The sequence below is a fragment of the Coturnix japonica genome, chromosome 4, assembly GCF_054131305.1.
Source record: "Coturnix japonica strain WE chromosome 4, WE-NBRP24, whole genome shotgun sequence".
In the NCBI taxonomy this organism is placed as follows: Eukaryota; Metazoa; Chordata; class Aves; order Galliformes; family Phasianidae; genus Coturnix; species Coturnix japonica.
In genome coordinates this window covers 66,860,581-66,881,932 of record NC_140666.1, presented here as the reverse complement: position 1 = coordinate 66,881,932, position 21,352 = coordinate 66,860,581, and the positions used below count along the sequence as shown (strand labels likewise).

The 21,352-nt window shown below is 39.6% G+C and overlaps 2 protein-coding genes across 7 annotated transcripts in view; one reads left to right on the top strand and one right to left on the bottom strand.

The window, feature by feature from the left end:
• PPAT (phosphoribosyl pyrophosphate amidotransferase) overlaps positions 1 to 21,191 on the bottom strand; it is a 39,971-nt gene extending 18,780 nt beyond the window's left edge. Inside the window, exon 1 of the mRNA XM_015862231.3 lies at positions 20,971 to 21,191. Coding sequence (XP_015717717.1) covers positions 20,971 to 21,098 — 128 coding nt within the window. The 5' untranslated portion in view covers positions 21,099 to 21,191. The remainder of the gene's footprint in view (positions 1 to 20,970) is intronic.
• Positions 1 to 21,352, top strand: part of PAICS (phosphoribosylaminoimidazole carboxylase and phosphoribosylaminoimidazolesuccinocarboxamide synthase) — a 32,518-nt gene that overhangs the window by 4,523 nt on the left and 6,643 nt on the right. The window contains exons 2-10 of one of the 6 annotated variants that reach the window (XM_032444232.2): positions 252 to 338; positions 2,921 to 3,358; positions 4,372 to 4,461; positions 9,160 to 9,246; positions 10,822 to 10,893; positions 11,521 to 11,922; positions 13,256 to 13,321; positions 14,273 to 14,463; positions 19,296 to 20,069. In XM_032444232.2, coding sequence (XP_032300123.2) covers positions 252 to 338; positions 2,921 to 3,358; positions 4,372 to 4,461; positions 9,160 to 9,246; positions 10,822 to 10,893; positions 11,521 to 11,922; positions 13,256 to 13,321; positions 14,273 to 14,463; positions 19,296 to 19,316 — 1,454 coding nt within the window. In that variant the 3' untranslated portion in view covers positions 19,317 to 20,069. Of the gene's footprint in view, positions 1 to 251; positions 339 to 2,920; positions 3,359 to 4,371; positions 4,462 to 9,159; positions 9,247 to 10,821; positions 10,894 to 11,520; positions 11,923 to 13,255; positions 13,322 to 14,272; positions 14,464 to 15,626; positions 15,864 to 19,295; positions 20,070 to 21,352 lie in introns of those variants that run through there. The other 5 variants (XM_032444231.2, XM_085545418.1, XM_085545417.1 and 2 more) reach the window with 5 other exon arrangements.

Below are 21,352 nucleotides of genomic sequence, written 5' to 3'. Positions count from 1 at the left end.
CAACAATTATTTTAGAATAAAATATATTTTAACAGGCTTTGTATGTAGATGTAAAGTAATTTAATTTACCTCCTATAATTCCTGTCCTTTTATGAGGACAGGTCAAATGAGTTTAAATTTAATTTAAATATAAATTAAGTGTGGAGATTACAAAATTACTGATTTAATCATGTATGGACATTTTCACTTAAACTAACATCAGCTAATTTTGTCCATACCTATTTTTCATCTGAAAATTCTTTCCTTCCCAGGTGAATTATCAGTTTCTTTAGAAGACGATGAGGATGCTCCAGGAGATCCACTACTTTTTATGTCACAAGTCAGACCAGTTCAACTAGGTATAGTATGATGGAGCAGTGACCCAAAATTAAATGCATAGCTATCTGAGCTTTCAGAGCATTTTCAATAGCTTGAATACGCCATCATTCCATTCCTGATCAAAATGCTTTAAAATAACCACACTATTCCACCTTCTCCTTCCTGGTCTTAGTACTTAGCAGTCTTGTGGATCACTTGTTCACTGCATGTGATAAGCCCCCTGCTTGACTGCCATTCCTACTCAAAAGACATCCCATGTTATAGCTTAATCATATTAACCATAATAGTTTTGTTAAATGCTAGTGGAAAGTATGCCAAATGGTAGTGTGTGATCCGCATATCAACTTGTGGATTTTCTCCAACTCATGTAACTTCTGCATGAAGTAGCATGAGTGAATGGCCTGAGCCAGGACAGCAGTGCAGAGGTTTGACCTCTCCTACTGAGTAATCCAGGTTCACAATGGTCTTCACAGCAACTGTGTCCTCTCTTCGAGCAAAGAGTGGTGAACAGTGTTTTAGTCCAACCAAGCATATAACAACGCAACTTGAAACTGTCCAGTAGGACTCCTATAAGAGTTTTGCTAAAGAAAGTCATTACAGAGCAAAAGTATAAATCTGGCAAGCTATAAGGAGAAAATCCTAGATGTGAGTTCTTTCAAGAGGCTGCTGAAAACAACAGAGAGACCTGAATACACTTTGGGGAGAGTCAGAGAGAAATGATGAGCTCATTCCTTACCTGGATGAACAGCAGCACTATCCTGAATCTCCCCAAGTGCTCTTTTCACTTCTGGCACACCCATTATGCCCTAGCGTACATCCCAGTCCAGGCTCAACTTTCACTACATAATCTCCAAGGTGCAATATTCTGAGAGAAAATAGGGCCCCAGCTAAAGGTATGGCTTTTAATAGTTACACTACACTCCTTCTGCCTGGCATAACAAGAAATCAAGGATGAGACAAGAATACCACATGTAACTGTATTCACACACTCATATATATAACCAGAACTTTTATTGCCATATCTGAAACAAAGTTTACAGGAATAGGTCTGTGTTATTCATCACTGCTCTTACCGCATACTGCAAAGCAGATCTGTTTGGCCTGCTAAATAACTTAAGTTCTGGAAAAACTGCTTTCTGTGAGGCCAGCAGAGTAAATTAAATTGCACAGGCTCTCAAATATGTACTGGTACTAAAATATCTTCTCTAGTGCCTTTCTTCATTTTTAGATTTCAGATAGTAGTTCAGACACTGCTAAAAAACACCCTGAGCCCTTCATACCCATGTTGCTTAATATTAAACGATCTCAGTTGCAAATGAACTTCATAATGAGAAATAGTGGACTATAACAGAACTAAAGAAACCTTTTCCCTCCCAAACTACTCTATACTGTGAAGGTGTGACTGAGAAATGCAGAGCCAATTGCGGGCTGTTCTTCCCCTAGGGCTTTTCCCTCTGGTGTTCATAGTGCTCTCTGACAGTGAAGAATGAACTACTCTGGAAACACAGATAGGTGAAATACTCCTAGTAATACTGAGCAGAGACTACATCAAGCTTATCTGGTGCTGACAGTTGACAATCATGTCAATTCCTATGGCTGCATTCATGTGTAAGCTAGTATTTTCCCTCAGGAAGAAATGAAGAAGGCATATGTCACCTGAAAATTACACTTCCCAATAAAATGTCAGTCAGTTGGCTGCTGCAAAGTTCCAGTTATCACAGGAATAACAGGAAAAATATTGTTATTTCTTAGTACAGCTTTCTCACAACTAGAATGAATTACAGAGACTGGCAAATAATGCCTGTATCTAGGACAAGCTTGTCCCCAGACAGGTTATTATACTCAACTATGTTCCACTGCTGCTGTCTGTACAAGCAAAGGTCAGATATTTTTGCCATCACACAAAGCCCACTGACTATAATGTATCCAACCCCGCAGTCTGGCTTGCTCTGTTAGAATAAGAAACTTGCAAAAGCATTTATGACTTCAGTATGACTGCAAAAAAATAAGTCATTTACTGTTGTGGACTTGCAGTTTTGCTCCCTTTGAGAAGTTTTTTTATTTATTTTTTGAAAAGATTTGTAAAATGCATGAGATAGAACTTCCCAAACTAATGCAACTATCAGTCAAAATGAAGTCTCATTTGAGATTCTCAAATTGTCATTTTTCATTTATATATATATATATATATGTGATCAATGATCATATCATCATTGATCATATATGCTCATCAATGTATATATATATTTGATCATTGAAATCTTGATATTTATGCTGATCTGCAAAGAGAAAGGGAGCAGTTTTGTCCAGGCTCATTATCACATAAATGTCCTTGTGTGACTCAAGGCAAAATTCTCCATTTCTCCACTTCCCCCAAAAGGGGTGCTTTGTTTGGAATTAAGAATTGATACTTCAGGTCCTTGCCCAATTTGAAGTTCTGTATGTACAAGCATGAGATGAATGCAGGAAATTAAGTCGTTATGCTAGAAAAGTCATTAGGAACTAGCATACTTCATCCTCATTCTCTCTGTCCTTTCCCTACCCCACCAACCTAATGCAGGTAACCTGTGTATGTGTCTCTCCCCTACCCCACACGATGCAGGTAATCCACCGCCAGCAGTAGAGGCTTCTAAAACACCGACTTTCATTCCAACAGTAGCAAATGAAGGAGGAAAACACTGGACTGTTAATGAAGTCAGAGCTCTGATACACATATGGTCAGACAAAAATATCCAGCAACAACTGGAGGGGACAGTGAGAAATAAAAGAATATTTGAACAGGTTGCCGCTAGACTTCAAAAGTTTGGAATTGACAGGGACTGGAAGCAGTGCAGGACAAAATATAAAAATCTGAAACATGAATACAAGAGCATAAAAAATGGCCAAGACTCAGGGAGTACAAGTAGAAGCATGAAATTTTTTAATGAACTGGATGCTATTCTGGGGCACGGTACCATGGAACAAGCAAGTAAATCAGATAATGAGGAAAGTGAGAGGCCTCCAGAATGGACAGACGCAAAATCAGGAAAGGACTCCATAGGTAAGTACTCCAGTTACTCACGTATCATTTAACATTTTTAGCTTTAAATTTTTTTGCAGCAGCAATCTTAAATATGAATCACAAAAAACAAGCAGGCAGATGAACCAATTTGATGGGAGGGGTGGTGAAGGAACCCGGAGTAAAAATCAACTCTTTTGTCCAGTAGTTCAATTAATATTATTCAGTGATTTCCTCCAAGCATTTTTTTACAAAACTAGGAAACAAAAAGAGGGAAACAAGATGAAGAGATACGGAGAGACAATTGTAATCAAAATCAAGTCTGAAGAGACCATTTGCAGCTTAGATAAGAAAGGATCAGAGAGATGGTCAGACTGCTACTGGACAAATGAAGATACTGAGCTAAAGAAGTCTACAGTTAGAGGCAACTGTCAAAAAATCATGTTGTCGTATGTTGTCCAATAAATTCAGTCTTGGGGGCCTTTTGAGCTACGCTCCCCAACTAGTGAGACAGCTATCATAAAAATAGCAGAACGACTGCCATAAAGAATCCTGGCAGAACTGTTGCTCATTTGTTTTGTGCTTATTGACAGATAACTTCATACTGAACGGACTAATGCAGAAATAGAAAAGACCAATGAACCTACACTGCAAAAGAGTTAATTTTTTGTTGTTGCTTGTTTGTACATGCAGGAAGAGGCACCTTCTTTAAAAATTAAAATTAAAATTAAAACCATTTATTACACAGTAAGAATCCTACACAGTGGGTGACTTTATGGCAAAAAATATAAGCCTAGCAGGTTAATGGAAGAAGTCAGTGAAGAAAAATGTAATGCTAAGATAAGTGGATGGTCTGATCAAAAACTACCAGAGCGTTTTGGAAGAAGTTTCACTTTTCAGTTGCTGTTTCTAAACTCTTTGTTTATGCATCTACTACTGACTGCTGGCATAAAGTGGATCACAGGTTGAATGGCTCATCTGATTTAACACAGCACAGCTGTTCTTCTGTAGAAGACAAATGAAACGCCCTAATTAACATAGCATTATTTACACAGAAATACCTGGAGACACAGGTGAAGAGGATTCTGTTAGTAATTTGTCTGAAGACCTACAGGTTGCAGATATAAAGAAAGTTTCTGACTCAGGTAAACTGAAAAGTCTTCTATTTTATATAAGTTCCTAAATTTAGTAATCTCCGATGGATTTCTAAAATAAGTGTCCATTGTAATAACAGTCAGAAAATGTAGATATCACAGTAATAACCATAATTCTATTACAGGCACATGTACACATTTAAAGAGCTCTGCTGAATTTGATAAAAACAGTCTATTAAAGTCTTTTGAAGATTTAGGGCCCACAAAATAAAGAAGAAGCTGCTGATTTAAGGAAGTTGAGCATAACATACTACTGCATTTACTTAAGCAGCATATCCCCAAAGCACATAATTATTCATCTCCTGTGCATAGTCTAATACAGAATTCTCATTTTCACAATGTGATTTGGTCAATATTTAACAGAATTCTGTCAACACTCATGCCAGGGGTGAGAATTTCTATTTCAGATATCACTTTCTATCTCGTGGTGGCCACTGAAAACAAAAGTCACACGCTCTTTACAAAGAACCATTACAGCTTACTTCTGAAAGCATAACTTTTGGGGGAAGTGGGAGTTCAGCAATGATCTAAGGGCATGAATGAAAGTCTGAAAGGTGTGTCTCCGCTTGGCAGAGAGGACCTAATAGTCTCCTTCAATAGCAGGAGGTAGAATGTGCTCATAAATAAGGTGTTAAGGAGTACTTCCAACAGAATTTAAAATGGTCTAAAGTGAACTTGAAAGGTTTTAATGTCAAGTTTAAAACCTTCTTGTCAGACGATATTCCTGTAAATACTTCTCCAGAGAATCTGGCAGCTTCTCATATAAGGAAAGAAGCAGCTATGACAAGTAAGTAAAGAGACAGTTGATGATGAGAGGTAATTTGAGGTATTCTGACTATTAGCATTTTTGCTTCACCACATTTAGATTCATTATTACTTGAAGTTTACTCACAAAGAAATATGCAACTAGCCTTTTACCAGATCACCATGGACACCTGAGGCATTTGTTAGGGAAAAAATAGCTTGTGACAGTGCATTTTCCTCATCTGGAAATGGACAAAATATATAAGATATCATAATCGCTATTCAGTGAGACCTACTCAAGACAATGTGTAAAATGCATCAAACTCCATATTCCCCCATCAACAGGAAAAATCACGACACTGTAATAATGCATAGACTCAGCAGTGCTACTAAACTGTCATAAGGCTTAGTTTTCAAGTGCTTGCTGTGTTAATGTTACAAACTTCTTGGATTGCAAGCTTCTGAAACAGTTAGTTAAGAGAAAATTAACTGTATATTTCCAACGTTTCTGAGTGTGTATTTTTAACTTTGTAATATTCCTTTAGGATTAATGTAGCAGTTAAGCAGCTATAGCTTACAATGGTTACCATTTCCCTTTTCAAATATACGTATTTTATTGGCATTTTCTGTTTGTTTCTGGGTAATTGCAATCTGATTTTGTAGGCAACAAATAAAATTGCAAGTATTTCTCTACGTTTCTCTAGCTTAGCCTATCCACTCTGAAGACTACTGTTCCAACTTCTGTGGGGAAAAATAGGCAAAAAAACCAGCACCCACTTTTGATAAGATGCAATTTCAGCTTCCAAAATCCTTTTCTCTGTTTCCAAACGAACAATACAGGATCAAATTATTTTATCATGAATGGTAAAAACTACTTTGTGTTTAATGCTGCTTATGGTACAATCTTTAGGTACTACATAAAGCAAAACAGAAGCTTGTTTCTTACACCACAATATCATGGGCACCCTTTATCCTCGAGTTGTGGTACCAGCCTTTCCCTGATAGTTGAGTGAATTTAGAGTGAGAAACTGTTAAGTAAAAAGTATTTATGATAAATAGTGAAAAAGGCAAGCAGGCAGGGATACCATGTTACAGGGGTTCTTCGGTATAGAGAGAATTCTGGTGATCCATAGCTTTTGGGAAGTGACCTCTTAAGGACTATTACCTACTCAGCAGAACTTCCACAGAAAACTGCTCCTCAACAAGTATATGATTATAATCTCTATATACTCATTTACTTATTATTATTTTAAAGAATTCTAAAATAAATAAATGGGCATAAATATGAATTTAGAAATTCAGTTAACCTTGCTGTGCATTTTCATGCTGGGGCATCTTCCTAATTTGTACATGGAGACAGCAGGCAGAGTTAGGTGCACAGTTGTTTCTATGAACTAGAGACATCTGCTTTCTAGCAACTGCAGTAGCATAAAAGTGCATAGGTGTATGAGATTCTTCTGCAGTACATGTGTTTCTTATGATCTTATGCATGCATCTGAGTTAAAAACCATGGTGACATTATCACCGTTGATAATCATTTATGAACAGTCTGGCCAGGTATGCCGTGCTCCAGCAAGCAAAAAGATTAAGACAGTATTAGTCAAAAGACATACACACCAGTTTGGAGCAAGTGCTCAGTTATTAGATGTTTCATTATTTTTTCAGCTCTGTGCAAATGTATTTGCCACTTAAAGAGTAGCAAATCTCCACCTGGGAAGGAATAGACAGAGGTAAACAAATCCTTACACATTCTTTGACAGATTGCAACTGTACTGCATTCTCTCAAAGCCTTATGCTAGAAGAACTTTCAATGTCTGGCCAGCAGAGTGCACCAGAGCCTTGTACCAGTCACAAAACCATTCTCCCATCAAAAACAGGCAAAGAAACCCAGGGTCACTGTAAACTTTTTTCTGTCCTGATAATGGTTACCCATATTAAGTCAATCAGGAAATAAAACCATATTTATTCACTTTTACTGCTGTTTCATAAAACATGAGACTGCTTTTAAGGGCAGCTAATTCCAGAAATCTATTTAGAAGAGCCAATTCAAAGTCTGTATGCGTAAGCACATGTTCCAAACGTGTCACTTTGCAGCACGACCACAAACTATGTATGGGTATTTGCTTAAATCTGAAGTACCACAGGAAACAACAGTAGAGACAAAGACAAGACTCTAAGGAAGGCCAGAAAACTGATGTAAAAACATCTATGTGTTCTGTTTCCAACAAATTACTTTTCCTCTCATTATTATTGTTTTTCTTTGATGCGTTGCTTACTTTACTGTATGTCTCTCTAAGGGCAAATTTGTGATAAGTTGTGACCCTGCCATGGTACGCTGTTAAGAAAACAATTAAGAATACTTAAGAAAAGGTTGTTTAAAGTTAAGGTCTTAAGTCAGAATGTACTCAAGGCATTTATTTATTTATTTAATATTGACTGTTATGTGCACAGAATTTTTAAATGTGCAGATATAAAGTCAAAAGAGAATGTTTTAATGCGTATGTCTTAGGCTGGTATGAAGTAGATGTGCTTTTGTGTCATACATGACACAGATGAGGGTGAGGACTAGAAGACATTACTAATCCTGCCTCATAAGCCCAGAATGCAGGATAAACAGCAGTAGTGAGCACAGTACTGAAAAGAGAACATAGCTTGTTATCAGTTTGAGGAAGTAAAAGCAGAGACTGCTACAGAATTGCTCAGGTGGCTTTGTGAGCAACATTCCAAACGCAAAGTAGAGATTAAGTACATTTGCTGGCATTGTCTAAAGCTTGATAAAACAATGTGGATGGAGCCAGTGTCTTTTATATGTGCCAGAAACCAATGACGGTTTGTTCTGTTTGGCTCAGTTGTGCTCTTCTCATGCCCTCCCCCAGAAACTCAGGCAAGTGGCTTAGAAAAAAAGCCAGGCTTTCTACCAACACACTCTTGGCTCACAAGAAAAAAGAAGGAAAGAAAAGCACATGATGCTGGTCACATCATAAAGAATGTCTGATGCAAACAAGTCTGTATTGATTCAGGGGGTAATTTTTAATAAAATGGCTATAGATCGTGCGCTATTGCTCAATGTTTGTGGGCAATATTCTTGAATGGACTGAGGCTGGGAGTCAGCAGCTGCTGTCATTGATCTGCAGCGTGGCCTTCAGCATGTAATCTCTGCATACCGGTTTCCTCACCTCGAAATGATGATTGAAGAGTCCACTTGCATCATCTGCCAATTTGTCCGAGGGCACGGGGTGGAGTTCCCCATTAAACAAGGGAGAACCAATGGCAGAGGTGCAGAGCTCTCCTCCCCGTGGAGGAGAGCCCATGGACCTACTGTCAGTGTGCCCAGAGCCTGGGCCCCAACAGTGTGAGGTAAGCTCTGCCACAACTGCAGCAGGGGGGATACTTTGAGGACAGGAATGGAACTTAAGGAACTTGGTCTCTATCAAGCAAGCAATCAGTCCTGTAGATCAGTTATCCAGGCAGACCACCCTGATGTCAATGAAAAAACTCCTGTTCCAGATGGGGCTAATTCAGTGACTATTGGCATCAGTCACCTGGGAGTCTTTCAGTATTTCAGTGGGTATGGAAAGACCCCTTGCAAAAGTCACCTCTTGCCTGCTCTGCTGCATACCCGCTTATCAGTTACTGTGTTACTTACAACCATGATCAGAGAACAATTCTAAACATCCTGATCCAGATTTTACTAACTTAAGAGTTTGCACTTTTCATCCATAAACTTACCGTGACAAGTTGTCGCATGATGTTCTGGAGTTATGTTATAACTGCTTACACAAGGCTTTTGAAGCCCAGTGTTATCAAGAAGTGACAGTCTTAATTTAAATTAAGAGATGAAATCTCTAGCAATAGTTATAATTACAGACACCGTCAAGTTGGTAGTCCTACAGACATAACTTAGGGACTGCGTAGTTACTAAGAACTCTTAAATCTTTGTTGCAGAAATCATTGAAGATGAGGAGGACTTCAGCAGTTCCACCATAGCAGCACTGGAAGCTACACAAATAAAGAAGGAGACAATTGATATAGGTATGTGAAAACTGTGTTTGTAACAGCATCTTCTACCTCAATGGGAACCGCAGATTCCTATGATTCATATGTTACTCCCACACGTTATACTCGTTCTACTTATGATAAAACCTGCTTTCGTTTGATTTCAGAGTGGAAAAAAAAAAAAGCAACCTGGACCAAATTCTACTTTTACAGTATAACTGTTTATACCCAGAATTTAAATGAAAGAATAAAAAAACTGAATGCTGTGATCCTGGAATGAAAATCCTTTCCCCTCTTAGACTGAAAGTTTATACCATAAGAAAATTTCCATTGTATGCATCAGCATTTCTGCAATCCATGCAAGAAGCTGTCCTTGGCAATTGTGTTATCTGAAATTGGTTGTTCAGACCTCCTGTCCAACACAGCTTTTACAACTGTTTACATAACTGTAAGGAGTATGACACTGGGGACAACACCAGAGCAATGCCATGACAGCAGTAACACCGAAAACACAAATTACATTAAGGATAAAGTAAGACCATGTCCCTGAAAGTTCAGAGGCATAGCAAGGCCACCCTAATGCAAAGAGAAGAGTTCACCCACAGTGACACAAAATACAAATGATTGCTTTAGACACACCAATTCCCTTTTCTTGTCACATAATATCCACTGAAGACAGCAATCACTTAGGTCAGAAGCAAATGCCACTGCCAGAAGCACAGTGAGATTAGAGTGCGTGGTTGAGAGAATGAACATTTGGTGAAAGGAAAGCCATCTTTCTTACGTCATAGTTTAATAAAATAATAATAATAATAATAATAATAATAATAATAATAATAATAATAATAATAATAATAATAATAATAAAAAATAGTTTCAGAGTAGAATCATAGAATGGTTTGATTTGGAAGGGACCTTTAAGATCATCTAGTTCCAACCCCCCACTATAGGCAGGAATACGTCCCTCTAGACCAGGTATGCTAGAACCAGAACCCTTTGGGTTCAAGGTTGTACTTCCAAGAGCTGAAGATGCAAGAATTGTCTTAAGAATTATGGGATAACTGATCATGAAATAGATATTTACAGAACAGTTTTTCTTGCTGCTAACCCAAGTTACCCACAAACATTTTTATTCATTTATTTATTTATTTTAAGGATTTTTAAGTAATTTCTGATTCTAATTTTCAAAAAGTTCAAGCCCTACTAGGTGTGAGTAAACCTGTAAGAGCACGCCTGCACAGATGGCACCCAAAAATGGATGGAGCACCTGTGCCAGTCAACGCACACAAACATGTTATGCAAATCGACCTATAAGGAAGAAACAAACCATTGATGTACACCTACATATTTAATTAAGTATTTAAACTTGTGTGCAGCATCCAGTTATCTTTTGGGGGAACATGGCAGCAGAAACAAAGATAAAGGTTATGAGATATGCTAATAGATAATTTGATTTAGGGAGGCACGTAGGAAAAGACTTATTTAAAACCCTCTAAGACTAATGGGTTACAACATTGTTAATTAAGACAGGCGCTACCTGCAGAAAATGGGAATATTCTCAGTGATTAATTTGCCTATGTCTACTTTCTTCAAACATGTGTGTTTCTGTAGATGATGATTCCATAAGCTCTACCTCAGAAGACAGATCATGTACACCACTAGCAAAGCAGATACCTGAGACAGGTGAGCATTAACTTCCATGCATTTATGCTGAAACAAAATGGCATTGTAATTTCAGGACCAAACTGGATCAATCAAATCTCTACCGTAAACGCTACTTTATTTGCTTTTGTCTCCTGCCTAGTCTTAGCACTGCACCCAAAATGTAGTTTCTTATGTTTATTCTCTGTCATGAGCAAAACTTGCATTAATATTTCAGTGAAGGTTTGTACTGCATGGTTATTTGAATAATATTTCTTCTCTCCATTCTAATTCAGCAGAACACTGGAAAGCTAATTTCTTACAACTGCTGACAAACTGTTGCTTTTAAAGCTTTAAGCCTACTGGCATCCTGCACATAGCACTCAGACACATCTGTCTTGTGTTTGACAACAGCAACAAAATCACAGTGACAAAATGTGGAATTTTTGATGGTTTCCAAGGACAGGAGATTATATATGCATCTTGCACACTTAGAAAGAAACATAAGCATATATGGATATTAATATTGCAAAACCGAAAGATTTTTGCATCCAGAGAATTATTATAAATATTAATTAATCCTTCAGCTTGTTACTTAATCATCAACTACAATTACATTTTAATGTATGTATAACTCAGCAGTATTCAGTTGCTTCATTATATTTTCAGATAATCATATCCCCTTGGAAGGAGCACAAAATCACTTTAAAGTTATTACAGTTAATGATACTGGAGCAGGAAAACACTGGAGCGACAATGAAGTCAGAGCTCTGATAAATATATGGTCAGATGAAAAGATACAGCAAATGCTTGAAGGGGCGACAAGAAATAAAGAAATATTTGAGGAAATTGCCAGAAGGTTAATGAAACGTGGAATAGACAGAGACTGGAAACAATGTCGCACGAAGTACAAGAACCTAAAATATGAATATCGTGCACTGCAGAAAGAAAATGAACATCTTGGTAATCCCAGGAGAAAAATGAGATTTTATGATGAAGTTGACTGTATCTTAAGAAGACAGCCTCTAGGTCCATCAGGCTGGGGATGTGAAAGTTCAAGCCTCCTATCAGGTACTAAAAACTTCAATAATGAGATAAAGCACTTAAACAGAATGCTAAAGTTGCCTGTTTGACCCATGTTCTAGGGGTGAAATACATGATCATAACGAGGAGGGAAAATAACTAAAGAGCATGTATCTGGACTCGATGATCTTTGTGGGTCTCCTTCAGCTCAGGATATTCTATGATACTACCTTTATTTGATTCTATGCCCAGTCAAATAGGCAATACTCAAAGTGGTCTTTGGAGGAGTTTAGAATTAAGAAAATTAACAAAAAGTACAAATACGTGAAGTGCTCAGTGTTACTGGAGAGTCTTTGTGCTTCAGGAATCTCAAGTGACATACAGTGAAATGGTGCTAGAAAAATATGACAGGTTTTAGTGGTCATCCAACAGGCACATAAAGCACTTAAGGACAAAGGGCTGCAAGCTGATACTAAGTGCAAGAGCTCCAAACAGATTTCATTATTTCAATTCACACCAGCCAGGAGAGAAAAAAATCCAGGGCTGTGATATATATTTCAGCACTCGTAATTATTACCTGCCTGGAGCAGGGGCAGGTGCCCCAGAGAGTCAAAGCAGTCAGGTAGATTATGTAGAAGCAAGTCTGCCAAAGCATCTTAGTGCTCAGTGAATTACGATAAACTAGAATTATGATTTTTGTCTACATGTTAGATAATAATTTGCAATGTTGCAAATATTTGAAAACTTGAAGAACTTTGGTAGCAGAGGTCACACGGACAGCCTAAATAGAAATGGCTGAAGCCATCCTTAAGGCAGCTGTGCTCACTCATGAATCAGAGCCCTAGTGAGGTATCCAGTGGCACCATCTTGCAGTGCCATCAGTTGTGGCTGGAAATAAGTCCATACAGTTACAAAATGACACTGTTTCCCAGCTCCCTTGTTCTTACTCTAAATGATATTCTTAAAACTTTCATTTTCTTCCAAATCTAGAAACTGCAGACTGTACTGCTCATTTCTACTCTAAATGGAATTTTTCAGCACCAAAAATAAATGAGCCAAACTGGTTGCTTTCTATTTTGCTGTGCTGTAAAATAGCTGTGTAGCATGTGCTGTGAACACTGCTGCAGAATAAGGGAAAACAACAGCCATTTGTAGAAGATGCTTTAATTATAAGCTTTGCTGAAGCATCTGTCAAGCAAACACACGTGTCTCCACCTTTGTTTTGCATACCAGTCCAGTGCCTAACTTTTCTAGTAGACTCCTACTGCTCCAATTCACTTGTCACAATGTATTTGCTTTTACAGTATTAAGGCATTTTGGTTTGTGACTATGTTTTTAGAATCTCTGCAAAATACTTAAGTCAACTTCCTTCTCTCTTAAGTTTCAGTGGGAGACGTTACAGCAAACACAGGATCCTTGGGTATAAAGAGAAAAACATGGAATGATGGTAAGAGCCTCCGACTTTTTAAAGCACCTATACATTAGTGTTAATTGTATGCCATATACTAATTCACACTTAAGAAAAAATCAATCCTAGAACTTAATACCAGCCCCATTCTTCCTGTACCACCAATGATCTGTAAGAGAAAAATGTGAGCCAGAGGGAAAAAGTGGAGAAAAAAGAGGACTCCTTTGAGTCCTCGTCTGTGATAATAATGAGGAAAACATCAGGAAGTAATTCTTGGATTAAAAGAATCAAATGTAAGGAAAAGTTAAAGAGGAAGCTGTTTGAATAACCTGGGCTGCTCAGAGGAAAATAATGACGGTATCACAGTCATGGTTTCTTCATACTATACTATGTAGTCAGTAGATGAGAAATTTTGTGCTTAAAATTGCACAAGAGAAAAACAGGTTAAGACAGCTATTCTCAAGGAAGTATGTTACAGAATCACTGTGAAAGAAAAATGGATGGACAAAAATATATGATATGTAATCTGATATAGAAAAGTAGGGGAGCTATTTTCATTCCTGTCAAAATTGGCAAACCCTAAATGATCAAAAACTCCAACAATGAGGAATAACTAAGCTAGCATTTGGGAGGATCCCCCTTATTTTGAATTCAAGCTGCTCAGTGCACTGTTACAAACTAACCCCAAAAAGACTAATTTTATGTGATTAAATGCACTTTCATATATTGTCACCTAGATAACTGTCTCACAGAAGGCAGTAGTTTGGTAAAGCTAAAATTTTCAAATACAAGTGAGTAGCATGATGATTTTCACAAGGTCTACTTTCCTACTAGTCATTATACAATGTCCCCTTATGCAACACTAGGTAATGCCTGCCAAAAGAGGGTACTCCAAGGCCAGTATTAGGAAAATCTAGCATGTGCTAAACTTCTGTGTCAGCAGTTCATTGACTTGTGCACTCTAACTAAATACTTTGCTTTTGTCCACAGAGATGTCGCCCATTCCACTTAAGAAAAGTGCTTCTGAAAACACCATATTCCAGTTTCAGAAACTATTAACAGAGAGAGTGAACACAGTAACAGAAGGCAAAAAGTTACTATTAGAAAGGCTTTGTAAGCAGGAAGAAATGCAAGACCTCAACAGAACACAGCTGTATGCACATCCATCAGCCATGCAACAGGTTGGTTTAATGAACTTTCTACCAAATTAGCATGCAAAAAGATTCCAATGGTAAGAAATTAAACAGACTTTTTTGTAAGAGAAGGTCACCTACATGAATACATGGTTGCTCCCTTTTGATTTTTTCACCTTCAGTTATTTAAACTGAAAAAGGTGTGAGTTTCTATCACAATCCTTAACAGTGAGATTTTAGAAGCGGCATCAGTCTAATAAAAGATATAACTTCTCCCTGCATGCCTTGGCTCACCTATGTGATACAAGTAACAGGCTAAACTGAAAGCAAATACTACTCTGATCAAATAAAACATCTACACTTAACATTTCAACCCATCAAATATGACCACCCCAGCAAGTAAGAAATGTTCATGATAACTGTACCATTCCATGAGTGCAAGGTTAACGCTGCATAAAGAAACTGAAGCTAATTTGATAACTCACTGCAACAAGATCCCCTCTTTTTTCTTCCCGGATCCCCTACAAATCAGTTCACTTTGCTAATAGGACAGGAATCATAGAATTACCCAGGTTGGAAAAGACCTTGAAGATCATCAAGTCCAACCGCAGCCTAACCAGAACCCTAACTCTAACAACCCTACACTAACTAGCTACAGAACTAGCTCAGCTGAAAAAAAGAAAAAGCAAACTGTATTCTGTGTAGGTAGTGAACAGAAGCAGCCCAGTAAGTTCTCAGCTGTGCCAGCCCTAAGTTGGAGCAGCTCAAATGTTAGATGTGACGTACTGAGTTTGCCCTCACAGAAGAAAGCGCAACTTTAGGAAGGCTGTATGACAAAGAAGACAAACTTCACTTAAAGTTCTGACTAATGCACTCTGAGGATTGCAGTCTTTCCAAAGCTTTGCTATCACCCCAGCTGCACCCCCAAATCATTTCTCCTCCCTCAGAAAATAAAAAAGATATATTTATTTTATTCATTAAAATAAGCAGATCTTTCAAGAAACAAGCATTTAAAAGGTATAGTTCAGGTGAGAACTGCACAAAAGCATGCAGGCAAATGACTGAATTCTCAGTAGCTCAGAGCACGTAACTGGAGAATGCATTTGCAATCTATATATGGAAATGGTTCACATCAACACTAAAGGGTAAAGGCACAAAGCAAGAGCATGTAGCTTTCTAAGGAGAAGGTGTTGTGTTTTTTTTTCCCTCAGAAAACGTGTCTGCAATTGCCAGTGAGCAGGATTTACCTCACCAACAAATGTGCAACGAAGGTGAATCTGCTTTTGTGTATTCTGCTTTGTGACTACAAAGCATAACTTGTTTTTTAAAGCTGTTTTAACATTCTTCGTCAGTCTTTTTTGCCATTCGCATTTATTCTCAGTCAGTAGCAGTGCAAGATCAAATGTATAGGGGCATTTGGCATCATCTAGTATTTACTTGCCATTTCCACTTATTCCTAACAGTTAATTGACTTGAATATATAGGAAGATTAGACAGATAAATCCAAGTGGCGTAAGGAAAGCCCTTCATTGCAGCTATGGTTGTGATTCAACATCACTTTCTGGTTAGAGACAAAATAACACGAATGTTGCATTTAGAATTCCAGTTGCCTAAAGCCGTTGTCTGTCTCCTTTAGACAGTATCACCCAGGGTAATGACAATGGGCCAAATAGAGTATCACCAAAATGAAGGCTTTCTCAATAAAAGTCCCTTGAAAATAGTGATTACTTAAGCCAATACTCTAATCCTTTGAGAGTATTTTTACATGCACTTGAGCTTGTGCTATGGTTCTGCTCTGCTTTAGCCTTGTGATAATCACACAATATTTAGTCTAGGCACACTCACAAGAAAGTTGAATGGAACCTGGGGTACTGACATGTGCTAATTGTTAGGTGTGAGAGCACTGCAGGAAAACTGAAAGGGTCTGGGAAGTACAGCTGCTTAGAAGCAGGTTCTTAGGAACCACAGTATGGTTCCTGTTAAGCAACATGGCCAGACCAAGTTGTTCACATATAACTGCTCCTGATAATCTAATACAAATTACATCATAGAAATGATCCAGCTGAAATATCAAAACCAATATCAAGGAATGATGGGAGTAACAGCAACCATATAAAAAACAGAGATGTTTGCTCTTCTCCCTTCTCAAATACACATGCTTTTGCAGGAGGACCATTCAGTCTAGCATAAGGACAAACCTGTTTCCTTCCCAGTTTACAAATATTCATTTTTTTGTTGTATAGCAGATAAACATTGCAGTCACCACTCTGATCTATATTAAGTGTTCAGTTCACCTCTAAACCACACTTATTCGCTGATACAAATGGCTCACTTTATGTGCCTTTGATAGGGCTATTACTCTGCATTCTGAATGCCCCATTCAGATTTCCTGGTAGACCAAACTATATTGGGCCAAACGCATGGAGAATGGGCTTCACTGAGCAGAAGTACTTGCATTCTTGGTGGATCCACAATCACCACTGTTGCTTAAATGGCACTTTCCTCCAGACTCCCACCTTTCTCCTGGAGCAACCTTTGTGTTGGCACAAGCAATTGTGCTCAAATGAGTTGTCCAGCCGTAAGTTGTAACCTGATAAAAAGCCCCTCCAAACAACTTCTAAGTTGTTCTGTTTTGTTGTTGCTGCTGCTGCTTTTTTTTCCCCCCTTAAGATCAAGAACATGAATGTGAGACATAGCAGAAAGAGCAGGCAAGACAATCTGTTTTATCCAGCCCTCCTGTGTCACATACAAGCCTCCCTCCATGCATCAGGCTCTACTGTGAGGTACAGGCAGTCAAGCCAATTAAGAGCAATCCTGTGAAAATAACTGGAGAGCTGTATCATACCTACATGGACAACTTATCTAAAGGCAATGAGAAGAAAAAATTAGAGTTTCACTCTCACCCCATGGGTAGGTTAACATGATGGAATTAAACTCCATTGGACATAATGGCTGTTCTGAAATATCTGCCTTTACTAAACACTTCAGAACCGCTTCCCTCCTGTTTTTCCCACTCCTTATGTTATCTCATTCCAATTGCTTACTCTACATCCAGAAATAAGAGCTAGGGTTGAGCTGCATTTTGTTAAATGAGCATTAGATTTCAGGGATTTCAACTTACAACATAAATCTGCCTTCATGTTCCGGAAATCACCATGCAGGAAGTTACATAAAAGCAGAGCAGATTCAACAGCCACCAAACGCACAGGCCTCCATCCTCCTTTTCCTGCAGTAGTGAGGGTTGGGGCATATAACCAAACAGGGCTGTCCACATCTAGCAGCATAGAATGGCCTATAAACTTACACCAATCTTAACTGAAGATAAAGTGTTAGCACATTTACATGCAGTGTGTGTCTCTGAAAGTACTCAGGAATGTTTAACCACGCAGCACATGCAGCATCAATGTGCTGGTAAAATATCATAAGGGGTCAAATAATTACTACACAAATATCTTTCCCAGTCTATTCCGCAGGTAATGTATATAGAAATATGATTAATTAAAACAAAAAAAGGCATTTAGACAATTAAAACATTAACAATACTATTCCTGCCTCTGAGAATGGAGGATCTACTAAACCCATACGGAGTTTTTGAGATTAAGTGAAAGTTAAATATACTACATAGCAAATTATAACCTGTAGCATATCCATGCTCCTCAGAAAATTCCCATTCAAATACTGCCATGTCCAGTTTGCTCCAGTAAGATTTGCAGTGTAGGACAGGATACCAATAGCTTGCTAGAAAGCCTTTAAAATCTATATTGCAATGAACGGGATGCATAGAAAACGTAGATAATGTTATTTGATATGCTATACTGTCTACAGATATTAGAAAGAGTAGCTAATTGGAAACAACAAGTAATTCCACTAGACAGAAAATGAAGTAAAAATTCTACACATATAATGGTGATTATTTTGGCATCACTAAGTGAGCTTTAATAGTGGTCAGTAAGGGGGAAGTATCGGAAAAGCAAGTTTTCTTCTCCATTTACTTCCATTCTCCTAACAAATTCCACACACAGACCCAGCTGAGCTGGGACGGGCAGGATTCCCTTCCTTAACCAGGCTTCCACCTGCACAGCAGAGGACTTTCAAAGACCTTGTTAAAAAGAACATCAGTTTCAGCACACGGCATTACTGCCAAAAGTATTTTCCAGAGAATTTTGCAAAAAGTTAACAGGAATCACACTTGTTCCAAGATTAACGTTGCAAATTTGTCCTGGTCAAGGACTTCAATGACGTTTAATAGATTTGTAACTCAAAGTACTCCTCCTCCCTCTCTCACTGCCCCCAAGAAAACCCTCTCCTTACCAATATCCCTTAACTTGACTTTGGTGTGCTGTCCTTGGATTTTACTTTGTTCTCTAGCTTACTTTTCATAAAGATGACTTAGAATATGTCCTTAGTTAAACTGGGACTGTGTTCTTAGTGCAGGGAAGGCCTTGATTAGTGCGCAAGCAGGAATACGCTCAGTTTTTTGTTTCAATTCACAGTACACGACTATAAAGTAAAAGCCAATAAAAAGCCATATTCTGCCTTCCTTAAAGGACAATTTCTAACATGTATAGCATAGGAATAATTAGCAATGTAAAAGAATTGTGACCATGCTCCTCTCAGGCCAGTACTCATTACCTAAACATCCCTATTAATCTCAGTGTGAGGCCTAAGGACTGTATCTTCCAATGGACAATGAAACCTCTGTTAGTTGCTCAGGACATAGTTGGGACTATCCATTAATATTAACTGCATCTCTCTTTCATATTTAATCCCCAAAAGGAATATGGCTAAGAGACACTTCTTGGCTTTTCAGTTTAAAAGAACAGACTTAACAAAATTTACCAATGCAGTTAATGCTACCTATCTTATTCTTGGTTTTCAAGCAATGCTCCAAAAAGAAGTAAGAACAAACTTGGTACCTTATTACCTCCGGAAAGGGATGGCACCTTTCACTACACCTCACAGCAGAATGCTAAGGAGAAGTACAGAGAGGATGGACAGAAATGGCAAAGAAGGAAATGGGAAAGTTAACATCTCAGCTATATAACACTTGATATTGACTGCTTGCAAATGTGTATCAAGTTGAATGTCCGTTCACTTTACAGTGAGAGCAAACAAGTTTCATTTTACACTTACATCCAAGTTTATGTCTCCAAGAAAGCATCCCTTAAGAATTTTGACCCATATTGAGTTAAGAGATCAGCATCAGAGGTAGGGCCTGTATGACATTAAGAGCTTATGCTGTAGTTTTGCATAACTTGCAAATTGCTTACAGCTTCAGCCACAACGTTAGCATTACTATCATATAAGGCACCACAGGAGATATTTGATATTAAAGAGCTCATGGAAATCAAAGTCAAGTGTCCACTACAAAAAGAGAGGAAGAAAGCTATGTGTTGAAAATCATGAAACAAGGTTGCAGTAAAAACTGAGAGAGTAAGCTGCAAAGAGATGAAAATACATCAATTTATTTCCAACTAAGAAACTTCACCCAAGTCCAGCAGTGTGACTGTAAGCATAAATGAACTAGGATGTTTTTCCAAGCTCTTTCCAGAAAAATGGCTCAACCAAAAATGAGGCCACTGATCACATGGCTTCATTCCTTACATTCTGTTGCTTTATCATCCCCAATAAAAACGATTTTGATGGGCACTGGCAAACATGTACAGTTCACGAATGATGATACACCTGCAACCCAAAGAAAACTGTTAGGATGTAAGTGCAAGTAATTGTTAGGATGTTGGGGTGCAGCATTTTACCTGTAAATGTATGAGACTGGGCTCTAACAGAAAAACTGACTGCATTTTCTACTGTTTCTACTACCCAAAACAAATTCGGAGCAACCCTTACATGTTTGTGACCTCAAAATATAGAGAATAAATCTGTGCATGTGTACTTAGAGCAGCACGCCTTCCCGAGCTGCCCTGCATGTCAATGTTCCTACCGTTCACCCAGAGGAAGTTAAGCAATATTATGCAGGTGTTCGTAGGCCAGCGGGGCCACACACAGCATGTGCGTGCGGCTGCTCCCACGAGGAGCTCGCACTTTCCTCAATGAATCGCGGTGAATGCAGTTTCCTTTACACAGCTATAGAAGTACCTCAGGTAGACAGCGAGTTTTATTATTATGATGCATCTGAACGGTTACGGCTAAGAGGAACTTAAGACTCCTCGAGAACCGCTCTGGTTCTGTAGATTCAGGTCGGTGGGATTGCATTTAGGGACGCTCAATGCCGGGCATAGCATGGCGTGGCACGGCACGGCACGGCAGGGCATGGCAGGGCCAGGCAGCGGGTCCTTGAGGGCCAGGCGCATCCCTGCCACCCCTCCGCACGGCCGGGCCGGGGCGATGCCGCTTCGTTGGCTGCAGGCGAAGTCCGCGGAGTGCCCGGGAGCCGCTGCTGCTGAGGGCCCGGGGAGGCTGCCCGGCTGCCGCGGGATGGAACAGGACGGGCCCCCGGCAGCCCCGCTCCCTCCTCACCCCTCGGTGGGGCGCCCCGGCCCGGCGCCCGGCCACGCGTTAACTTCCCCCTGCAGGGTCGGGCGCCGTCCCCCTTACCTGTGCTGCAGCCCCACCAGCCCCAGCGTGATCACATGGGGCACGTCCAGCTCGGTGGGCCACACTCCGGAGGCGATGCAGCCGAACACGCCGCACTCTTCGCGGATGCCCAGTTCCTCCAGCTCCATGGCGGCACGTGGCGGCGGGACCCGACCCGGCCCGTCCCGCTCCGCTCCGGCGGATCCTCCCGCGCTCTCCTACGGGCACCGCGCGCAGCCGCCGGTCCCCGCCGGGCGGCCTCCTCATTTACATGCGGGGGGGGCTCCGGCCTCGTTCCCCGCCCGGCCCCCCCTGCGCTCTCCACCCCCCGCCCCGCCGCCGGGACCGCGGGGAGCCGGCATTGGCCGAGGCGGGACGGGGCAGCGTGCGCTCGGGGGGTGGG